Here is a 22688-nt window from a genome sequence, read left to right as displayed (position 1 = left end):
CTAAAATAAAACTTAGACAGCAGGTTGATTTGTGATGTTACCAAAATTTTACTGAGCAAAAACCAAAATAAAACAAGAACATTTGAAAGAAAACCTTAAGATATTAAGATATTTATTCATTTATGTTACAGCAAGATAATATTTGCAGTAGCTCCTTTGGACTTGCAGTTTTGTTGTCTTTTGTGTGCGCATCTAGAATCCCTTACTTGTTATCAGTGGTGAGTGTAGAGTTACATACTAGTAAATGTTTCATCTTTAGAAAGAAACGTTATTGGAAATGAGCTCTTGGCTCAGATTGAACACTTTAAATTCAGTTGTTTTTCCAGAGTATTGGGATCCTTGAAAATTTTAAAATGCATAGAAGAAATGGAGTTTATTTTAGATTGGGAGAGAAACTTAAGTGGTCAGCCCATTAATATTTTGTATAAAACCCAGCTGTATCTGGCTGACTTAAGCCTATCTACTACAACTGAGAAAATATCCAGTTTACAGTTCAAATATTGAACTATATTTGCCCAACTTTATTTTTCTATTACTTATGTGAACCATTTTTAATGACAAAAATTAGGGTAAAATTTATTGAACATAAAAGTGTAACTGCAGTGTATTTTACATGATTCAGTTGTTTTTTTTGTTTTTACAGGGGTCTGTTTAATTTCACATCTACACCACCATCTTGACCAGCACTCCCTGGAGGAAGAGACGTTTTATCTTAATGGGACCTTCCTGTTTAAATAAAGGATAAATTAATAATATAAAAGAAAGCTTCCGGTACTGTGTTTCCAATAATTAAATAAACAAAATTCCAAGAACAGACATTTTAATTTACAGGTACTGTCTTTAAGTTTTGCATGCGGTGTCTGTTTCAGTAATAAAATAAAACACCTTTTGTGTTTGCCAGTTCAAAGTTCATCATTTAATTTGACACGAGTGTCATAAGCCACAACCTGACTCTTTGTTCCAGGGTCATCTTTGTTCTCTAAATGTGTGCTCCTTTGTTCTCCATCATGTGTTTTGTTGGTCCGTATCTGTGTGACAATGATTAGCTCTGATGGATGATAGTGACCCAATAATTGTGACAAGGACACAACATTAACAGTGAAGCGAGGACAATGGCAGTGCCTCTGCATGGACACTGCATTATTCAGACAGGATGGCTGATAAAAAAATAAAATTAAAAGAGTGGGAGTGGGAACAAGAGGGGACAGGAAGGAAGCATGAGGAGAGGAACTGAATGTGGGAATGAAAGTGGGTCTACATATGGAGCAATTTATGAGGGAGGTAGCACAGCCAGATTTATAGCCAAGAGGTACTTCTTCATGCGATGGCAGATAGATTGAAGATAAACTAACAACAACAAGGTGAGATGGATGTGTCTGCAAAGGTTTCCAGAATTAGATTTAGTAGCCCTTACTAAAAGCAAATAAAGGTGTCAAAGTGTATACCTGATGGCAATATATATATTCTAAATCAAAACTTGTAGAACTGAATAGATGGATATTGTTAATTTATGTAACTTGTAAAGTGCTTAAGAAAAGAAAAATCATACTTCACTTAATGCATACAAGTCTGGACAAATAAAACCAATTAAAATCTGTAAAATGTGGATATAAACATTGTAGCAAAAGTTGTAAAAATGTTCAGATGCTTGTGTTCAAATGTATTCAGATAATGCTGTTATATGTAACTCCTAAAGACTGTATATAATATATTTCAAGTGTCCCTGCCTTTTCTTGTTACTGGGACTTGAAGCCAGCAGGACCAGGTTTAGATGAGCTGCTATTTTGTTTTATTTATTTGGAACTGGAGTCTGTGCGTTAGGGTTGTGGGGCTTTAAGTCTTGCCTATGGCCCTGCACATAATTATGGTGATCTTTCAATGAAACATGAAATAACTAACTACAACTAAACATAGTTGTAACAATGGGCAATGTCTTGTTTGTTAACATGGAAGAGACCACACTACTGGGAAGTTTGGTCCTGTTCACGTTCCAGGTTTCTGTAAGAAGTCTTTAGTAACTGAGTTTCCTCAAATCTGTTGAAACCCACTAGTGAGCTAGCACTAGTTAAAAGTAGCATTTCACCTGGCTTCAACCATTGGAGACTAGTTGGCAACTCAAAAATGTGAGAAAATTGTGAGAAAATAGTCAAATATTTGATTACTTTATTCAACAGACTTGTAGTCCACAAAAGCATGACACACAACAACAACAACATACAATAATAATAATAAAAAAAAAAATAATAAAAAAAATAATAATTCTGTTTTCTGTTTTAGTCTCATTGAATTCTGAGTGTTTGCAACAAAGTGACCAGGAAGCCATGTGGCTGCATTTGTGAAAATCACACTATTTTTGTGTGCTAGGATTGCAAACCTATATTCTTTACTGTGTATATTAATTGTTGTCCACCTCTGCTCACATTGTACCTACCTTGACTCATTTTGTACCCACCATACAAATACCCAAATACAAGCAACACTACTGCAAGCCTCTGCAACTCATGGGGGGAAATTGAAAAAAACCTACAAATGTTTAGAGCCATCTAGGTCACTCCTTTGCAAATGCTGTTCCCCTACTCGTTTCCAACAGTTGCAGCCCAGTGAAATACTTTCTTAATAGTCTATAATAGGTGCTTTCCTTGTTCTAACCCTAACACTGATGTCAAATTGTTCACCCATGCATTATCTATCCACCTATTCTGCAGCAGTTGAAGCTGAATCTATTCCATCTGAGATTTAGTGAGAGGTGGAACAACCTGGACAGATTGCCAGTGCATCACAGGGTTTAACACCGTGAAACAAACAACTCATGCGTAAATTTCTGCCAATCTACAAAGCCATCTACACATAAAAGTTTCAGCCAATCTGCCAGTAAAAATTCAGAACCTTTGTTGAGGTGGCCATGCTTGTACCACGAGACCAATATGCAGAGTAATCAAATAATGAGTAACACAAGTACAAACACACATATTCCTTACACCCCCCCCCCAGCCTCTGTTGCCATAGTTGCGCCTGAAAAAGATCATGGGGACACCCAGATAAAGCCTCTCTTAGCCAGTTTACAGATGTAATCACTGCTATTTCTTATCAAGAAAAAAGACAAACAGGCCCCAGAGGACTGACTTATTGATCCTGAGGCTTTATCTGTTCACTCCATCTATGCTGTGGGCAGAAAAGCATAAAATGTCAAATGTAAAATGTCAGGCATTTAAACTCCTCAAATTTATGGGTTTCTGTTAAAGTATGCAAATAAGACTATTTATTTTTGAACCAAATTTGTTCTAAAGCAGTCTGAAACAATAAATGTTTTGCTTAAACTTGCTTGTAAGATGGGTAAAATTAATGCCTTTCGGTCCCTGGGAATTGGCGGTTTGGGATTGCAGTTCCTGTGTTTGGTCCTATCATGGTTTATTTTAAGTTGTGTTCTATGTTGAAATTTGTTCTGTCTTGCCTTTGGTGTCAGTGAACTAATAAAATATGCATAGTTTGGACTTTTCACCTTGCCGATTTTTATTCCTTGTTTAAATCAAAGGAAAATGGAGCCTTTTATGGTTGGAGCTCATCCATGTTTGATGTGCAGCCAGGAGGGAGACCTAGATAATAGAAGTTATCAGAGACACACTACGCTCAGTGTGTGTCTGTGCGCATGTGTGTGTATAGGTGTGCATGCACAATAGTGTGTCCTCTTTCGGATTCTGTTTCATTCGGAAGCATTAATGGACTTGAATGTATTACGACAGGCACTTTCAGACAGTCTGACACAAAGCTAAATGGGTTCACATACACATGCTGTTGCATGCACAAATACATATGTGTTTTTTAATATTGAATTTGAATTTTCACAGCAGTGAAATGCAATAAAAATTGACAGGATCAGTCATTGCACCAAATAAGGTCAGGCAGAGCGAGAATTTATTTATTTCCTTCCGTTTTATACACTTGCTAAAAACTTGGAAAATGTTAACAGTGGGTTTTAATATTTTGGCCTATTTTAGTGTCTATGTGATTTATTGCCAATTCACTGGGATAAAGTCCTCCACTCAGCGTAATTAGGCCAAAAATAAGCACAAAATAAGAAGCAAACACCTCCTGGGGTATTTTATCTGATCACAAAGGTAGAGCCCCAGTGTGGTCAAAGTACAGCAATGAGTAATTCATCACCAGCTGTGGATGATAATTGTCTGTAGGGGTTATCCTGGGATTTTCATTCATGGTTTGTATGTTATTGCGGCCCTTGGTAGCTCGCTCTCTCTGTGGGAGAAAATCAATAGCCATTTTAGAAACATGACTTAATAATGACTTATTATACTCTTTAGTGAGCTCTGGTGGAATGAAGATCAGACTGTGGAACTTGTTGTCTGAGATTTATGATCATTTGTGACCTAATTATTCTGTGCTTGCAACATTGTTGTTTTTATATCTGATGCTTATAGTAATGCCTTTATTTTGAATTTAATTCCCTATTATAGGTGTATGATGTGAGAGGAGTACTTCAGAGTTTTTCATGTTTTTATTTTTATTTATGAATTTCTTTTTTTTTTGGTGAGGGTGGGGAGGTTCTATGCCATTATCAGTAGTCAGTAATGTCCTTGCAGTACATAATAGTTGAAATTATCTCTAGCCTGGAGAAATAAGAGAGACGTTTACATAGAAGAGCCAAGCCGTCAACTCAGATAACTCAAATCTCAAAGGCGCTCATTCAGATGTTATTTTAAAAACATGTACGCTACATCACTTGAACATTAAATGCTTATTTATGTGGAAATCTATGATTATTTACACTAAAGACTCTGTTGGTCCATGGTTTGTTGCAATAATATTCTGTATGAAGCATGTATTGAAAAATATGTTAAGTGTATCAGGTCACTTAAGTGTAATTCTCAGATGATATTTTTATTAATTGCTATGACTAAAGACAAACATGATCTACAGTGTAAATATATTGTCTTTGTAAAAACTAATTTGATCAACAGTGATGCAGTGTAGATGTTCTTAAGATACCGTGCATCGATTGTTATGAAAAGTTTTTGAAATGTTTCATCTTGAGAATTGTAATACTTTTTCTCAACTTGACTAGTTGGCTTTGTTGGCTAAACTTTAAAAATCAGAAATAGATGAATTAATATGAAAAATTAAAAAAAATTATACATTCAGCCTCAAACAGGTTTAAGTTTTGATTGACACTCAATCTTGGTGTGGTGGAGTGAAACATTTTTTCCCCCACACTATATCCACTCACTTGTCACAGTAGCCCACTGACAGTTACTGTGCATTTACCTATTAACTTACTGAAATATTTATTGCTCACGAAGAAGACGTAATTTAACTGGGAGCCATTTCTTTGGGCATACGAGTTCCATTACAAAAAAATGTGCCAAATTAACAATTTTCCAACAACATACAGGGAAATATACATGCCTGCATGCTTTTTTATTGGAATGCAATACCCACATGATGCATTGCAGTCATTAGTGTGTCTATACCGAGCACAGGGAATATTAAGACAAATGAGTTATTTTATTTTTTTCCAGACACCAAAACATTCTCACAGCCACTGTCTGCAGTTTATGTACGCCAAAAAGAAAAGGAAATGTTATGCAAAGAGTAAAATACTGAAATTATTTCATACGTTTTATTTTTAAATGAAATCACCAAAATTCAACTTGGTCTTGAAAACTGTTTTTTTCATTGATTGCTTTTCAATTTAACTGAAATTGAGATTTAACTGTGTGGACTTTGCATGTTCTCCTTGTGCATGCATGGCTTTTCTCTGGGTACTCTGGTTTCCTCCCTCACACCAAAACTATGCATGTTTGGTTTATTGATAACTTTAAAATTGTTGCTTGATGTGAGTGTCAGCATGAACGGTTGTTTGTATGCGGCCATGTGATGGGCTTCCGACCTGTCCAGGATGTATCCAGCCGCTCACGCAGTCACTGCTGGAGATAAACACCAGCTGCCCTGTGACCTGAAAAGGAGAACACGGGTAAAAAAAAAAAAAAAAAAGAAATGGATGGATGGACTATCAGCTGCTTTTAATGAACAGAACTAAACTCAATTAGTCTTCAGCAAATGAAATCTAAGCTAAAAGGAATTAAATTAACTCAGCATATTTGCAATAATATCGGTCTCCACATCAATAAATTAACTATTTACATTTTAAATTGTGCCTTTTGACAGTGTTTTACAGCTTTACTTATAAAAGAACAGTAGTGATTCTGAGGCAAACTTTTTTGTTGCATTGAACTCAGTTTTCCAATGCTTTTATTGCAATTTCAATTCATTTTAAATGCATACATTGCTATTTTCGTTTGTCTTGAAATTATTACAAACTTTCACTTTGTTTACATTTTAAATATCTTAAACATTTTTTAAGGGTATGTCTACTAAAAGAAAAAAAAAAAAAGCTGAATTAGTTGCATAGCTAGACAGATGCTAGAATAGTTAATGCTTTGTAAATTGATTGTGCTTTTACTACTGCACAAAAAAGTAAGGTTACTTGGTTAATTTGCAGCATGCTGTCACCAGCACATTTACACACACATTGTAGTGAAGCACGGTGCATCCACAAATTTATCCATGCATGACAAGACTGATTATGGGGAATGTATTGCAAGTAGACGCCATAGAGGATAATTCCCTTCCAGTTCACAGCGGGTAATGTCAAAATAATTATCAGACAAGACAGCTCAGTGGGCAAGCAGCACCTCTTCATCATAGCAAGGTTGATGGGGCTAACAACCTCCAAATGTAGCAGCAAGTAGACTCTGTAGGTTTGACATGAAAATTTTCAAATCCACTTTCATGTCTGTGCTTTTATTTTTTTATGCATTTTTCTCGGATTTTAAACTTTACATAAATAAGAAAATTTCTCTTAGACTTGGACTGTTCAAACAAAGAGTGAAATCTTTTTTTCATGGTTTTGGGTTGTTATTCCTAATGAGTCACGAATACCACAATAATATGGGTGCATGAGCAAACAAAGCACTGATTTTTTTTTTTTGTTTGTTTGTTTTAAGACAATAATGTGGAGACATATAATTTAAAAGACTATGCGGCTATTATAATTATTTTGTGACTATTTTATTTCAACTGTGAACCTCTTATGATACAAACAGAAAACAAAAATAAACCAAAAAGAAGATGTGCAAAATTTCATACACTATTGTGAGATCTTGCAAGATGAGTTAGTGCTCAGAGAATAGTTAGTAAGGTTTTTTTTCTTTTTTAGGAAAAAGTTTGTGTTTATTCAAAAGAACTATGAACTAAATTAATGTAATTATTGATAAATTCTCAAATCAACACAATCCATATATTTAAATGTGAGCCATAAGGGAGGGTGTTCTCTAAACTGAGATGAAAGTTTGATATATATATATATATATATACATTATATATATGTCCAAAGTTACCTTTAGGTAAAACAATGGTATCACTTTAATGAAACGCTCATCCTTTCTGGTTGAGTTTGTGCAATAATATTATTTGCATGAAAACTATTTAGTTATGGCTTAAACACACCTCTTTACCACAGCAAAATCATGGCAATTGATATTGTTACTGTGTTATTTTGGCTACGATCCAACACCAGATCATAGCTGAGACTAAATTACATCACAGCACCATTCCCCCTTCCCTTGATAGACAAAATTTTAACATTTCAAATAAAATTGTTTTTGCCTTCACTGGAGGACACACTCTTCAAACACAATTATCGGTCAAAATTTGCTACATGAATAAATGACCCTCGGGGCTGTGTTTTGGAGGAGGACAGTCTCTTCAAATCAATTTGTGTCAAAGTGACAGATGTTATTAGACCAACGTTTGTGTGGTGAGCTCTGTGTCTGCAAAATGTTACAGCAGTTATTAGTATATTACCTCCATGTGTCGCGGGCTGACGGTGGTTTCATACCACCTTGAGTGACCTTCCAGATTCACACACATGTGCATGACTGCACATAGACATGATGGAACACACATACAGACATTATACCAAAGGGATTTCCCATTAGGAACATTTCTGCTCATATGATTGACTGCCTTGAACAAAGGACCTTGGAAAAACATCTGGGCAGGTGACAAATACGCCTCCTTGGCTGTCTTTGTTGGAAAGAGACAGATACCTAGGGCAAGAGAGAAAGAAAGTGTGTTTGCGTGTGCATGTGTGTGGAATTACTGCTTGTACTGCACAAAGACCTGCCAGACGGCTACCACTAGCGAGATTTTGTGTGTATCTGTGCGTGCCTAAAATGTGAGTCCTTGCCAGCCACTTGACATCACACAACCCTCTCATGGCAGGCCTCTCGGATCAGCAGCAGAATGGATAAGGCTATTTACCAGCAGCTTATTTAGTCCAGGTCAGACCTCCAGTAACAGCTTAATAGGTGTTGAAAGTGGTAGTGGCGCTGAGGAGTGCAGCTTTATCTATCCATATGCACCTTGAGCTCGCATCTGCATGGGAAATGATTTGAGGGGGAAAAGAAAAAAATCACACTGACTACTTGAGGGCAGTGGATGTAAAAGAAAAACCCACACACTTTCAGAAAAAAAAATCTAGTGAAACATGCATTAAAAAATAAAATAAAATTGAGGATTAGGGTTTTTACTGATAACAATTTCCTCAATATACATCACAAAGAAAAACTTTCTAAATTATATCCATTCTCTTTTAGTTGTTAGGTTTTAAGTATTCAAACATAATAAACTAAACTAACTAAATCTGATAACAATAGACTTCAACAATAAATCAAATATTACTTTAGATGATCAATAATACATTGGAAAATATAGTTCTGTTACCTATTAAACAGCATTAAATCAAAATGCCAAAGCCCAGCCTTACTGATTTTACAAGGATTACTAGGATAACCTTGTTAGGCAAAACCCTATATCTCTGTTTTTCATCATTTTCATGCTTTTGCATGATTTAACTCTATTGATCACCCTTCACATCTGTCTGTGTTTTCAAGGATAGCTAACCAATGAAAAGTATCAAATAGAGCTTGTGAACTTGTGACCACATAGTTTATTTAATTTATATATATATATATATATTTAATTTCTTTAAAAGTTGTGTTTTTGGAGACATCAGGTTTCAATAAGCAACAGTTTGGTGATGCTAAATAAATGCACTTGATTGACTGAACTTAATCAAGTGTACCCACTGTATAAAATTAAGTGTTTTGATAGTTTGCAGTCTTGTGATCTTTGTAAAGCAAGTTTTGCCTCCCAACAATCTGAAAAGTGTTAAAAACGATAATTTCTAAACAATTTAAGAACATTTTATACAGTGAAAGGATGCCCCAGCAAAGTGTCAGTGTCAGACTGTCCAAAGCTAAAAAAAAGGGTTTAAAGCCCTCAATAAGCTTGATAAATATGGTAATGCACAACTCCAAAGTTTGTAATGGTCCACATTTTTATCGTACCTTTTCAGGTTTAATGGGATTTTACAACAATGTGCTTTTTGACTAAATACTTCACTATTCCCAGGCACAGTGGTGTCTGTCTGGTTTTGTTTTGCAGCAAGAGAAGCTTTCTGCCGCCCAGTATAAAGTCAGTAATAAAAAACCTCTGTATGACAAAGTACTTTGGAGTCAAATAAGGTCATCTGGTCAGCAACTAAAGCCTGGCCATAATAAGGGCCATGCAGTTAGGTACTGATGCTATTCTAACAAGGTAATCTACAATAGAATGGCTGAAAAAGAAAATATTGTAAATACGTAAGGTGCACTACTTGTACATTTTATCTTAGGCTTCTGTTAAATAATAAAAACAAGATGATAGTTTAATATGTTGTGCTGTTGTTTTATTTTCCCAACCCAAGGAACTTACAAGTACTAGATGATTCTTGTGAGCCTTTAAACAATGGCTAGTCTCAAGTTTGCATCAAAATATTGATGCTATTTTGGTTGCCTACAATAAACACTGTAGAATTTTAGATAAGCTAGAATAATTAGCGTCATTAAATCAAGACAAAAATAGTGCTTAAACTGAGAAATGTGTGCATTGACCTGCAAGGTTGGTTACAGTTTTATACTTTTTTTTTTTTTTTTTTTCCTCCACAGACACTGAGACAATTGCACCTAAAACTGACAGTTAAGGTTCTGGTGAAGGTCATTCATAATGATTAAAGAGGCGACTGCAATGATTTTCAAATGACCCTGGGGACGCTTCGGCCATTGACACCTCTTCAGGAGAAAATTACTTTATCGTGCTCTGGGATACCTGACTTAAGTCTGGCACAATGACAGCCTCCAGCAAAATGTAAAGCAAAACAGAAAGACAGCCAGGACAACCTAAAACAGTCACAAACTAAATGTCATGCAGACATGGGGACATTCATGCATGTAAAAACCAGTCAGAGGGAGACGGCTAAAACAGAGATCAGGATGAGCAGACTGAAAGGTTTGCAAAGACATGAAGGCAGACAGGGAGGACGTGGGGCAGCCCCAGAGCCAGAAACCTGTCCATCCATCCAAGAACAATACCAGTCAGCACCACTGGGAGTAGAGCTCCATTTCAATCCCAACACACACGGCAGGTCTTTTCCTCAAGCCGCTGATACAGAGGTTTTGGTAATAGCCATGCTGATTGTAAGGTGGCTAATTTCACACTTTCTGACACTTTCTGCGTCTGAGTATAATAATAACCTAAAGCCACGCAGGCAGTGGATTCCCCCAGAGATCAGCCAGGTTTCATTTGATATATCACACATACACAAATATACACACACATACAACTATTTGGTGCCGATATCTACATATAAACTGCTGTAGCACCATTATAGCCAACCCTTACACAAGATTCAAGGTTATCACAATAAAAAAAATAGATCAGTAAAACCGATCTGTTTGCAAAATTATCTATGCATTTTTTTTCACCTTAGAAAAAAAAAAAAAAGTCTGAAAGTATTGACCATTGACCAATAACAAAAATGGTCTCACCTACAGAGTCATAAAAATAGAATGAGCCTACAAAACCAGCTTATTTTTGCACAAAATCCATTTGTGTTTCATTGTTTAGCAGAGTTTTCACATCATTGGCTGTTTTATATTTAAATAAATTACATCATCAAATTATCTGCTGACATTAACAGGGAAATTTCACGTTATTACCAGGAATTGCATCATCGGATTCTAAAACAGCATGCATTTTACAGAACTTTTGAGCTCATTACCACTGACCCTACAATGAACTGTCTTTCCCTGGATTCTGAACAATACAACGCAGACAATAGGCTGGAGTACTGAGGGGGAAGAAAAAAAAAAGATATAGTGTTACTTTTAATGACTGTCTTGTACAGTATTTGATTTTTCTCCCTAAACCCCAAATGTTGTCTTGAAATATATCTATTCTTTTTACATCTTTTCAGACAGTCTTATCAGAAAAAAGGAGGAAAAAATGTTAACCAGCTTCTGTTACACTGACAGATAACATCTTACTCAGTCAGCCGTGTATAATTGTATTGCTAGGATTTTGTTTTTCAGTTGAATTTCTTATCAATGAATTGGGCTTCAGTGAGTTCACGTAGCATCTTCTTTTGCTTTACTAATATTTCTGCATTGAAATAATTCAGCTAAGATGGACACTTTCACATCCACTAACCTCTGTTGAGTGTAGTTCAATAAATTTTACAGATATTGTGCTAAAATTTGTTTTAATTGTCTAGAAGAAAAAATAAATGTCTAGAAACTAAGTTAACCTGTTCAAATATTAGAAGCAGCACAGCCAAGAGAATTTAAGATAAAAAACAAAGGTGTTAGATCACACTGCCATTTTTTTAAACAGATCAAATGTGAGAGCAAATATTTTACTATAAAGTCCCATTGTCATGCTTATTCACCATGAAATACCACACGACAACCAACCATAAATGAGTGGTTAAATAAACAGTGTAACTTCTGAAACACCATAACATTAAGGGTTGATTTCTCAGTTTTATTGCAAAAATATAGAATCTGAAAAGACACTACAAAAACATCAACACAAACATAATACACAATCTCAAAGACAAAGCAATAGCACATCAATAGCTTAGTATTTTTCACTGAGCTTTAAATGAATCACAACAGTTTCATTTCATTATTTAAAACCTCAATGCGTGAGTTGCTGATAACATAATTAATGATCTGGGATAACCTCACAAACAAATACTTGTTTTCTACACTTTTGAGGGAAAACTGCATGTTTCTCCCTTTTGAACAGATGTACACACACAAAAAAGTACCCTTTTTCCACTTCCTGAGAACGATATCTGTGAAGTGGGTGGGCCACTGTAACACAAGTAGTCAATGTTTTACTTCACTCAACAAGCATGGGAGTGTCTGATTACCTTTGTTAGTACTGCACCCTAATCCACAGCGTGTTCCCCCTATTGCATTATGGTTTGTCATATGGCACAAAATACTACAATAGTCACACACCCGATCAACAGTTTCTATGATAAAAATGCCTGATAAAGTAAAATCAAGCTTAATCAAATATCCTTTCTCACATAAAACTTCTATACAGACTTTGATTTGAACTCTTCTTTGATCAAAAGAGTCAACTGGAAGAACAATTATTCTTGCAATGGGAATGCTCAATTACTGTAGCTAGTGAAGCACGGTTATCATTAAAAACAACGATAGGAAAATGTTAGTACTGGTACTTTTGTAACCCTGTCCCCTGATGCTAACCCCACCGACTTCTTTGTTCATGAGGTTTTCAAAGACGTCCAGTTTTGTTTTCAGGACGTTCAAGTATGTTAATATGATTAAGATGTTAGTGCAACCTTTTATCGGTGGTAAACTCCTAAGCATTTGTGTATGCAAACAAGATTTTTGCTAATAATATCTGTCAGTTATTGCTTTTGCAAATTTCAGACTCTTCTGTTCTGTATTTTTTTATTGTATTATTCAGTGCTTTCATCACAGCAAAAAATAAACAAAAAATAAAATATAATAAAATAAAATAAACATACAAAAAAACCAAACATAATAAATCAATTATGGGGAAGTTTTTTGGTGCAAAAAAAATGTTGTATCTTCTTGAACTCAGTTTCAAAACACAAAACTTATTTTATATTTCACTTTTCTCATAAAATAACATTCTAAATTTGACTTAAATAAACAAATGTGAATGCTGCTTTGTTGTGCTTTTTTTAGTTATTGGCGTTACATTGGATACCATGAATTGCTATGAATAAATTCCAAATTATATTTTGCACAGCAACACTTATTAGCAATGCTAGCAAACATATTTTTAGACTTTCTCACTTAACTGTGGAAGAGTAAATCTAAAATGCCACAGACACTAAGATAACATGTCTGGTGGAAGTTTGTTGACATCAAGGGCTAGTGCTATAGATCAGTTATACAAAAAAAACAACAAAACAAAACAAAAAAACACCTTACTGTCCAGATGTCTGTCAAACCCATTGACATGTAAGGGAATACTAGACCAACTGTCCCCAACTTGTCTTGTTGGGCATTAAAGACAACATGACCTGGGTTATGGAAGCTGCCACGTTGGGTTTTTGGAACCAAAATCTTTGCACTATGTATGTGAGGTCTAAACTTCCAGGTTCCAGTAATGTGTCCATCATTTCCTTACACGTCGATGGTCGAACCCTGTGCTTACATCCTGAAGGGGTGGCATTGTGCCAAGATAACGGTGCTTTACATCAATGTTTATGTAGCTTTAATTGTCTCAAAAAAAAAAAAAAAATATTACCAACTCTTTGTGCTTAGCCACCAAATTTTATGACATGGGAAGCACTGACAGTTTGAAGTGATATACTCAGCATAAATAAACACAATAATTACATAGCAAGTAATTAAAAAAACCTAAAAAGAAAGTCACCTATAGACATTTTAGTCAAACAAAAGAGCCACAAATTCCTCATAAAGTGCAAATTAAATTAGTTCCAACATACACATTGTCTGACATTCTTCTTATTGCCTGTAGACATTGTTGGCAGAGTGTATATAGAAAGTTGGAGCACAATTAGGGTATTTGACAGGAGAAGAAACAACGGTACTTAGAAGTTGCGAGGCACTTATAAGGGTGTATTATTCACCAATTGTCCATGCCTCACCCACAGATTTTAAGCTGAAAGTTGAACTGGAAAGAGTGGTTGTCAAGTAGCTGATAACGTGAAATTTGGCAACAATCAAAACATTGTGGAATGGACATAACTTACTGTACCCATTTGACTTAATATATTTAACTAAGAACTTGCTGGTTGTTAATTTAAGCCCCCAACAGTTACTTTTTTCCTGTACAAACCTGTTTTCTGATGCATCCCCCTACCACATATTTCTGCATAGCCACAATAGTCTACATGGGTAGATTTACTGCATTTGTTGTATTATTCATAATAGAAATGACAACTGCTTCAATTAAAAGGGAAATCACTCTATAGTTAAAAAAAAATCTATTTTCTTAATGCCTTCTTTTCTGTGACAAATAAAAGTAAAATGTAACCATATTAATTTACAAGATGAAGCCACACATCCAAAGGGATAAATGTAGACTATAGGGACTATGCAGACTTGGTAACAAAACTTTTACGTAGAACATTTTTACTCCTAAAATTAACCCTTGCAGAATTTCAAATGTGATAAACCTCTTTTACATTCAATTGAGTATGGTATTTAGAACAGGATTTAAAAAACACACAAAACAAAAACATGGCAAGTGTTCACCAAAGATGCTTGATTAATCTTGACCTGCAAGCAAGGGTTTGAGTGTTTAAAAGCTAAACATGCTCTTGGAAAAAGTGGAAAACTTATTTCCAAACTTACATTCTTCTTGTGTGCTTCTCATATGGTTAAGTGCTGCCACCTTTTAAAGAAGTTTTTTACAATCTGTTCTTGTTCCTACATTAATGTCCCAGGATTACAGTTACCCAACCCCCTTTAAAAAATAATAATAATAAAATAAAACATTAGCAAGTTATCTGCAAGGAATAATATTAAGTGAGAACTTGCTGCTTAGGTGGACGCAACTGTCAAATGGGCCAACTTTTAACTAATCAAAAAAAAAAAAGAGCACAAGCTTGTTTACTGACATCATTATTTACCTATAAACCATACAACAAAAGGGAAACTCATCGGCCCATGTGCATACTTAGGACATACTTGTAGAGGCAAAGCATAGCTAATTGTCTCATTAAGTGTCAGTGAAAATTTCCACCTTAAACACAATCACGAACAACATAAAATGAATATCTGCTTTTTCTCCATATCCTTTTGAGGACCCTTATATGGGGACAGATGTGCTTGGTGCCCTCACCTAGAGGTCCAGAAGTTACTGAAATGCAGATTTAAAATATTTGTCATGATTTACCTATGTGTACTACTCTCAGATGAATGATCAATATCAATATAATACTTGTCTGCATGATGGTAGACAGAAGATCAATGCTCCCTGCTTTAAATATATAATACATTATATACATGAAAGACACAGGCAGAGATGCTCAGTAGTCCAAGAGAAATTACTATAATAGAACATAAAATGTACACATAACTTTTGGATTTTTTTTTTAAACAGGTATAAATAAATAATTGATTATCAAGTTCTTCAATATTGCCTTCTTTGTTTCTCTAAGCAGTCCTGTCAGAGTGAGGTTTATTGTGGTGTGGCTCACATGTATACAAAAGATACTCTGTGGCATGGTGAACTGAACAGATTGCTGATGGTTTTCCGTGATACCTGAAGGTTGTTACTTTTCAATGAAGGCTCAATAAAGATCTGAGTGCACTCTTGACCTGACTGATAAAGGCTGCTTTGGAATCCACGCAGAGGTTCCATTAAATACCTGTAAATGATTCGATTAGATGTTAATGAAAAAAAAGGATCATCCGGATTCTGAGGGGCAGTTCCATTATTATATGAACAATGGTGCCATCAGGATTGACTGAACTTTCAGTGAATTTCCTTTAACAGAATGTGAACTGAGTGAACATTTCCCTCAAACATGTACACATAAAACATCTGGTAAATAAATCAATTGTGGATTAGAGTTGATAGCAGGGCAATTTTCATACAAAACGTTCTAGGTCTTAGTGAAAATCCTTTCAGATTTACAATCTATGGCTTCATTCAGAGGCTGGTTTTAAGGACCAGAATAATTATTGCCACATTCTACCAAAGTTATACATTCAGCCATAAGAATTTCTCTACAGAGAATCCTAATGCCTAAATTACTGGTTATTTGTAGCCTTAGTAATAGCCTTATTTTTTTTTAATTTATATTGTAAATATATTACTTTGATGGATAATAAAGAGTATGACAGTGAACATACTATCTAAACCTTTTTTCTGGAGTTCGACGGAAGAATTGAAGCTGCAGTTTTGTAGCACAAAGACTTGCCAGAGAAAAAAAAAAAAAAATCAAAGCACATCAACACGAGCAACCAAGGATTGAGACATATGGAGATTTTGTTTACCCTGCCTGAGCATGTTCAGTATTCAATTCTCCTAAAATGTTAGGTACTTCCCCAGAAAACGGTTAAGCAAATAAGTCAGTTCTGATCAGACCAGACAGGCTCAGCTGACCTGAGACAGGTTAAAAAAGTTCCGTCTGAGCCCACTGTATGAATTTCCTGTTACGATACAGCCAAAAAGGGGCCCAATCTTCGTTTCATGTCTGTTCTGGGAGAATCCAAAGAGTGCAAACAATGTAATAATTCCTAAAATTCACAAAACAGGGATAATTTGAATGAAAAGCATCCCTTAAAGTCAGTTTAGTTCACCATTCTTAATCATCCACGTTGCACCACTCAGTCCAGTTTGATTTGGGCTTATAGCACTGCGATGCAATATACCTCCAGAGACACCACAAGCAAACTCCACACACAAAAAACACCAAAAAGCAGATCATCACGTGTAGATCCTTAGAACACTGGGTTTCCTTGTCTGCAAAAAGTGCTATGCCGTTCTAGGTCCAACAGTTCTTTGATTACATGCTAGGTCCACTTATTGTTGCTTTTTTTTTTTTTCTAGGTAAGAGTGCGTATGGATTATAGATGTGTTTTCATGCCTGTACAAATGCATCAGATATTTACAGTAGAGTTGGTGTTGTTCATATGGACTCTCATCTCCTGAATACTTGTGATAATTTTTTTCTGGTGTCCAGCCAAGTTAACTCCTACTCTTCTCAGATCTCTGAAAAACAGCACATAATAAATTGTTTTCAGGTAAGTTGCAAACAAAAAAATGAATAACTAAAAATATTAGTACTTTCTGTAGAATTGTATGTTTACAGCTATGTAAATAATCTTACTCTGATGTCATCTGAGCCACTGTTTCGAGGGAGGAGTAGCCCCCCTCCAGGAAGAGTTCTGTGTAACGCCCCATCTTGATTGAGTCGAGCCACTCTCCAATTGTCTTGGTTCGAGCGCTGCAGTCTCCATCTGCACTTGCATGCTCCACTAACAAGTTGGAAACCCTAGCACACAGATGGAAATAACAGCAAAATTATTTTTGTTTTAGTTCAAATCAAGTTCTTTATGTGTTAGGAACTTGAGAATCAGTGGATGCACAGCTCACAAGCCAAGCAAAACAACATGGTATACAGATGCATAGAAACAGTCCAAATTGTGAAAAGAAAATCTTTTGAAAATCATAAAACACAAGATCTGAATTCATCATGGATGTTATAGCCCACACCTGAGCTCAACAGTCCTGACACTTACCTGTGAGGCTTCACTGGTAATGCCAGTAATATGCTCCATCACACAAAGCTGCAAAAAAAGACCCGCTTTTCACCCAAAAACTCTTTGTCATTCAGCTCACTCTTCATGCTGACAAATAGAGCTCCCCGTGCTATCAAATGAAATATTCACAGTAGGTAACAACATTTTCCATGGTACAGCAGGAACAAAAGCGTAGTGTTGAAAAAGGCCTGGGCTTGTTGTTTGGTGTCCATTTAATATTGACAGCTGCCATATGTGACTGCAGGCCTATTAGATATGCCACTGATTCACTGAGTGTGCTTCCTTTTTCAGGTGTAAGAAGCAAAAAGAAGTGCACTAAAGAGAAAAAATATTTTAGAAAATAGATATATATATAGAAATATATGAATGTCTACCTAGTTACTTCATACAAATACAATACACTGATGCAATCCACATGAGGGGAAATAGCGAATGAAATTTAAGATGAAATAAAATGCACTGTGATAAATCGTAATTTGATTCATTTATAATTAAATAAAAATACATTTTTATTTAGTTTTCTCATTGTCTTGCTGATTTGCAATAGCCAGAAAAAAATTACAATTTTAACAAACTAAAATGTATAACTGTAATGTTGATCTCAACGATAATCAGTCCTCACAAATACATTTTAAAATGTATTTTAGTTTACGCCATTTTTAGTTGACAGCTTTCAGTTCATGTCTCAGACTAATATACCATGGCTATTCAAACATATTTTATTATTTTTTTTACATTTTATAACCAGCTTTGTGTAAAAGGTGCAGCTTGACTTCCTGCCTTACCTGTGTGAGGAGTTGACCAACTTTTTTAAAGAGCTGGGGTTGCGAATAAGTTTGTCAAGTAGGCAAACAATCTCATCAAACTTTGGGCGGTTGGTGCGTTCCCGCTGCCAGCAGTCCATCATTAGGTGGTACAGGGCCTCCGGGCAGTCCATAGGACCTGGCAACCTGTAGTTCTCTTCTACTGCTTTTATTACCTGCAGACAGATAAAGAGTGATGGAAAAAGACATGCAGAAGTTTTTTTTTTTTTTCCTCTCTCTAAAAAAGGCATACAATAGTAAAAACCTTAGGACAGATAAAACATGTTCTCCTGATGAAAAAAAGGGGGGGAAAAAAAGTTGGTGGTACAAAATAAGTGATATCATATTCAATCTAAAAGTGCCAAATGTGGGTTTTTTTTTAATCCCCAACTTTTAAATCACAGCTAGGATACAAAGTCTAACCACTGCAATGCTAAACTTCACAAGGATTAAAAAATTAATGGATATTATACATATGTAAGAAATACTTAAATGCCTTTTTAATCAAGATCACGACTCACGTCAAGTGGCCATCTTAAACAAACAAACAAAAATATTACATCTGACATAGTCTGAACATGCAAAACATATGCAATCCCACCCAAGAGGGACCATCTGATCTGACTGCGACTTTGCCATTAATGTTCTGCACAGATTATATTTTAGAGGGAAAAAAAAAAAAGTATCCAGCATGTAACAATGTAAATTTCCTCACCAAGGCAGGAAAGCAACATTACTCCGAAGCTGACTATTTCTGAGTAAGATTCTAGATCCTGATACTTGCCAAAAGGATGTGCCTGCTCCCTATATGACCTTACATTCTAAAATCCATGAAGGAAACCATATATATAATAACTATTAATTAATTAATTAATTTTATAAATATAACTTATAATCCAAAGGTTGCATAGACTAGTTAATTGTTTCTGAAAGTACTAAAATGCAGCACTGAATCACTGGATTTCTGTTATTTATTTATTTATTTATTTTTTTTTCAAGAAAACAGAGTTGGATGAATAATAAATAAACCCTCGCCTCTTCTGTAAGACCCTGCAGTGGAAAGCAGGCTGGAGTTTTCAGACTTGCTTTGCCAGTGCAACACACAGTGGGGGATTGATTTGTTCAGTTCATAACCCCCTTTACTTTGGCTAAATTCACACAAAAGACCAATGTGATAACACTCCAATACAGACTGGTTTATAAGTGCATGCATGCATACACTCCAACTACAGCTTAAGAGGAAAAGAAAAATAGCATCAAACCATTATTGCTGACTGGGAGGGAGAAGAAATACTGGCGGTGAAGGAAAGATCAGAGACCAAAAGAAAGACAGAGAGAGGGTGGATGAGAAATAAGAAAGAATAAAGAGAGATTGCATTTTAGAGACAAGAGAGGACACAAGTAAAAAGTGAGAGGGAGAGAAAGGGAAACAGAAGGAGACAGCTTAGAGAAGGAACGTTAGAGCCCACACTTTCTTGTGCAGATCAGAGAAAATCCTGCATAACGCTTTCAATTAAACATCAAACGTCTTCTCCTCTCCTTCCCACTCATCCTCATCTTCTTTCCTCTCCTACCCTTCTCTAGTCTTTGAGACATTCTGCTAATAAGCAAGAGGAGGGAGGAGTTTGAAGCAGGGGATGGAGAGGTCACTTAGGGGCCGTGAGCACATATGTTGTCAGTGTGTGGGTGGCTGGGAAGTCAGTACACATGTTGTCTGCATCAAATGTGTCAACAGCTACACAGTTTTGTTTTATTGAATAGGTTTCTAAATGGGTGAAAAAAAATATTTATTTAACTTTTTCTTTAAAGCAAGCAAAAACAAACAACAACAAAAATACAAGAAACTTAATGCTGTTAGGATTTTTTATATATATATTTTTAAATCATACTTACATCCTGATTTGACATCTCCCAGTAGGGCCTCTCTCCGTATGACATCACCTCCCACATGACAATCCCATAGCTCCACACATCGCTCGCTGAGGTGAACTTTCTGTACGCAATTGCCTCAGGAGCTGTCCAGCGAATGGGAATCTTCCCACCCTGTAATAAAATGCATTGGTATTTACGAAATGATCAGAATCCCTTAAAGTAGTTTAACCTTGAAGCCATCCTATGATAATGTGACACAGACTTCTAATGGTGGTATCTCACTGGGCTGTGACTTTTGAAGTCTAGTTGGCGACTCAAATTTGCGCAAAAAAAAAAAAAAAAGATGACTGTTCCGTTGCAATCTCACTGAATTTAGAGTGTTTGTGAACAAGTGAGCCGTGTGGCCATGTTTTGAACGGACAATTTTGAAAATCACAGTTTATTGATGTGTGCAAGGCAGTATTATAGGTTGTCCACATTATTTTGTTGCCCACATGCCCCTGCATTATACCCAGCTTGGCAGTCACCATCCAGTTTACTATTTGATCTTTTGGAGTGCACTTTGGAACTGAAGATAGGCAGATTTAGATCACTTCTTTTTTCAATAATTCTAACTGATAATTGCTGTGAACATGTTTTCTCTCAGAGGGAACTTTTGTGCAAGTGTCAAAATACAGTTCTGACATTCCTGAGACGAGATAGAGACAATTGGTGCAAAATTTTGATGTGCTCAAGATGTATTGGAAATGCTGTTCTAATGAAACTTTTGAATCTTGCCTGTACCATGACACCGACAAGCCCAAGTTTTATGCAATGTATGTTATTAGTGCAGATATGATATGAAATGGGACTGATTTGGCAAACAAAAAAGGCAGAATATTACTTTGCAGCAGAATAATTTCATGTTTTCATTAGTGTGGGTGAACCTGTGTGTGGACATGGAGAGTTTAAAATATGGTTTTGGTGGCAGAACAAATTTTTGATACTGCTACCTTGTGCACAATGCTTTCAAGGCAATTAACTGCATTTTGATCAACATTTTTCTACCAAAAAATTTTAAACTACTGCCAGATGTTAATTCCAGCACAATTTTTCCTTCAAAGCCAAGCTGTCTTTTCATAAATTACCATCTCTCATTAATTGATAACTTGCTTGGTCTCTTTACTTTCATTTGCTTTCAGTATTCTCTTCTCCCCTCCACCCTGATACCAAAACACGGTAGTTCTTTTGAACTGGGGAGTGCGCTGCCTGCTGTAAGTGCAGCATTGAGAGAAACTAAACTCAGTGAATTAAATGCAAAAAACTAAAACATCACCTTGACAATTTGTACTTGATGGTTGCAATATAGTAATTTATTACATCTCACACTGAAAAAGTCCTATTTCATTGAGTATATGAAAGAGATTGCTTGATCCTTCTTGTTCAACAGCCATAGGAGCCGGTGTTGCTGCTGAATACCAAATACGACAGAAACACGCATTTGGAAATGTACTCTAAACATTCAGCTTTGCTGGAGATGTATTCCAATAACACGCTTACCTAAATGCAGTTGAGTTGGTTTGCTGATTACAAAAATTCATTTTATAAATACAGCTGCAGGTTCAATAAATATATATTACTATTTTATTACATAAAGATAAAACCCTAGAACAAACCTTAATCAGGACACTTCTTATGTTAATCCATGCTAATTTAACAACATAGTTGAAGTGACAAGTTTCACTTTCTTGTATGAATTCACTATCCAAACTGTCGGGGGCCTGAGATTGCTCTGCTCATTTTCTCCATCTTCATTATACTGCTTTCCTTGCAAAAAGGAGGGGGGAAAAACACATTCATGGGAAGACTGCTGAGTTCCACAGGAAAATGTGCTTTCAGCTGATGAGTAGTGAAATTAACTTGATGCAGTATTGATGAATACAGCAGCAGGATATCTTTAGATCTGATTATTTCCAGGATGTGAATTATGTTATTCTCACTTGTTGGGGGAAGAGAGCCTGATAACGATAGGGAGGGAAAGGAAACACTGAGGGATGCAGCCTGGCAGTGAGAGGTGAGTGACAGGATATTTGGCGCTAAGGCAGAAAGACTCGGTGCTAATTGAGTGTTGTGGAGACTGAGTCAAGTACTAATTGGTCCTCCTCCAGCAGGAAGCAGCCAGTCTCTGGCTGACAGGACGACACTCAGCCAAAGATACACAGCTCAATTTAAAGCCTGCTGCTGTCAGTTTGTATGTGTGTGTGTACGTGTGAATACACACGTGTGTATTTTGGCAATCTTATGTCGATGTTTCTAACTTCATTCAAAG

The 22688-nt window shown here is 35.8% G+C and overlaps 1 protein-coding gene across 1 annotated transcript in view; it reads right to left on the bottom strand.

The window, feature by feature from the left end:
* Positions 1–11923: 11923 nt before the first annotated feature.
* LOC108232685 (ephrin type-A receptor 5) overlaps positions 11924–22688 on the bottom strand; it is a 60261-nt gene continuing 49496 nt past the window's right edge. Inside the window, exons 16-19 of the mRNA XM_017410631.3 lie at positions 20402–20551; positions 18491–18684; positions 17273–17437; positions 11924–17154 (exon numbers count right to left, since the gene is read on the bottom strand). Of these exons, the coding sequence (XP_017266120.1) occupies positions 17043–17154; positions 17273–17437; positions 18491–18684; positions 20402–20551 (621 nt within the window). The 3' untranslated portion in view covers positions 11924–17042. The remainder of the gene's footprint in view (positions 17155–17272; positions 17438–18490; positions 18685–20401; positions 20552–22688) is intronic.

This window comes from Kryptolebias marmoratus, linkage group LG14 (assembly GCF_001649575.2).
Source record: "Kryptolebias marmoratus isolate JLee-2015 linkage group LG14, ASM164957v2, whole genome shotgun sequence".
Taxonomy (NCBI): Eukaryota; Metazoa; Chordata; class Actinopteri; order Cyprinodontiformes; family Rivulidae; genus Kryptolebias; species Kryptolebias marmoratus.
The sequence above is the reverse complement of the archived record's forward strand: the minus strand, read 5'-3'. Positions and strand labels throughout refer to the sequence as shown.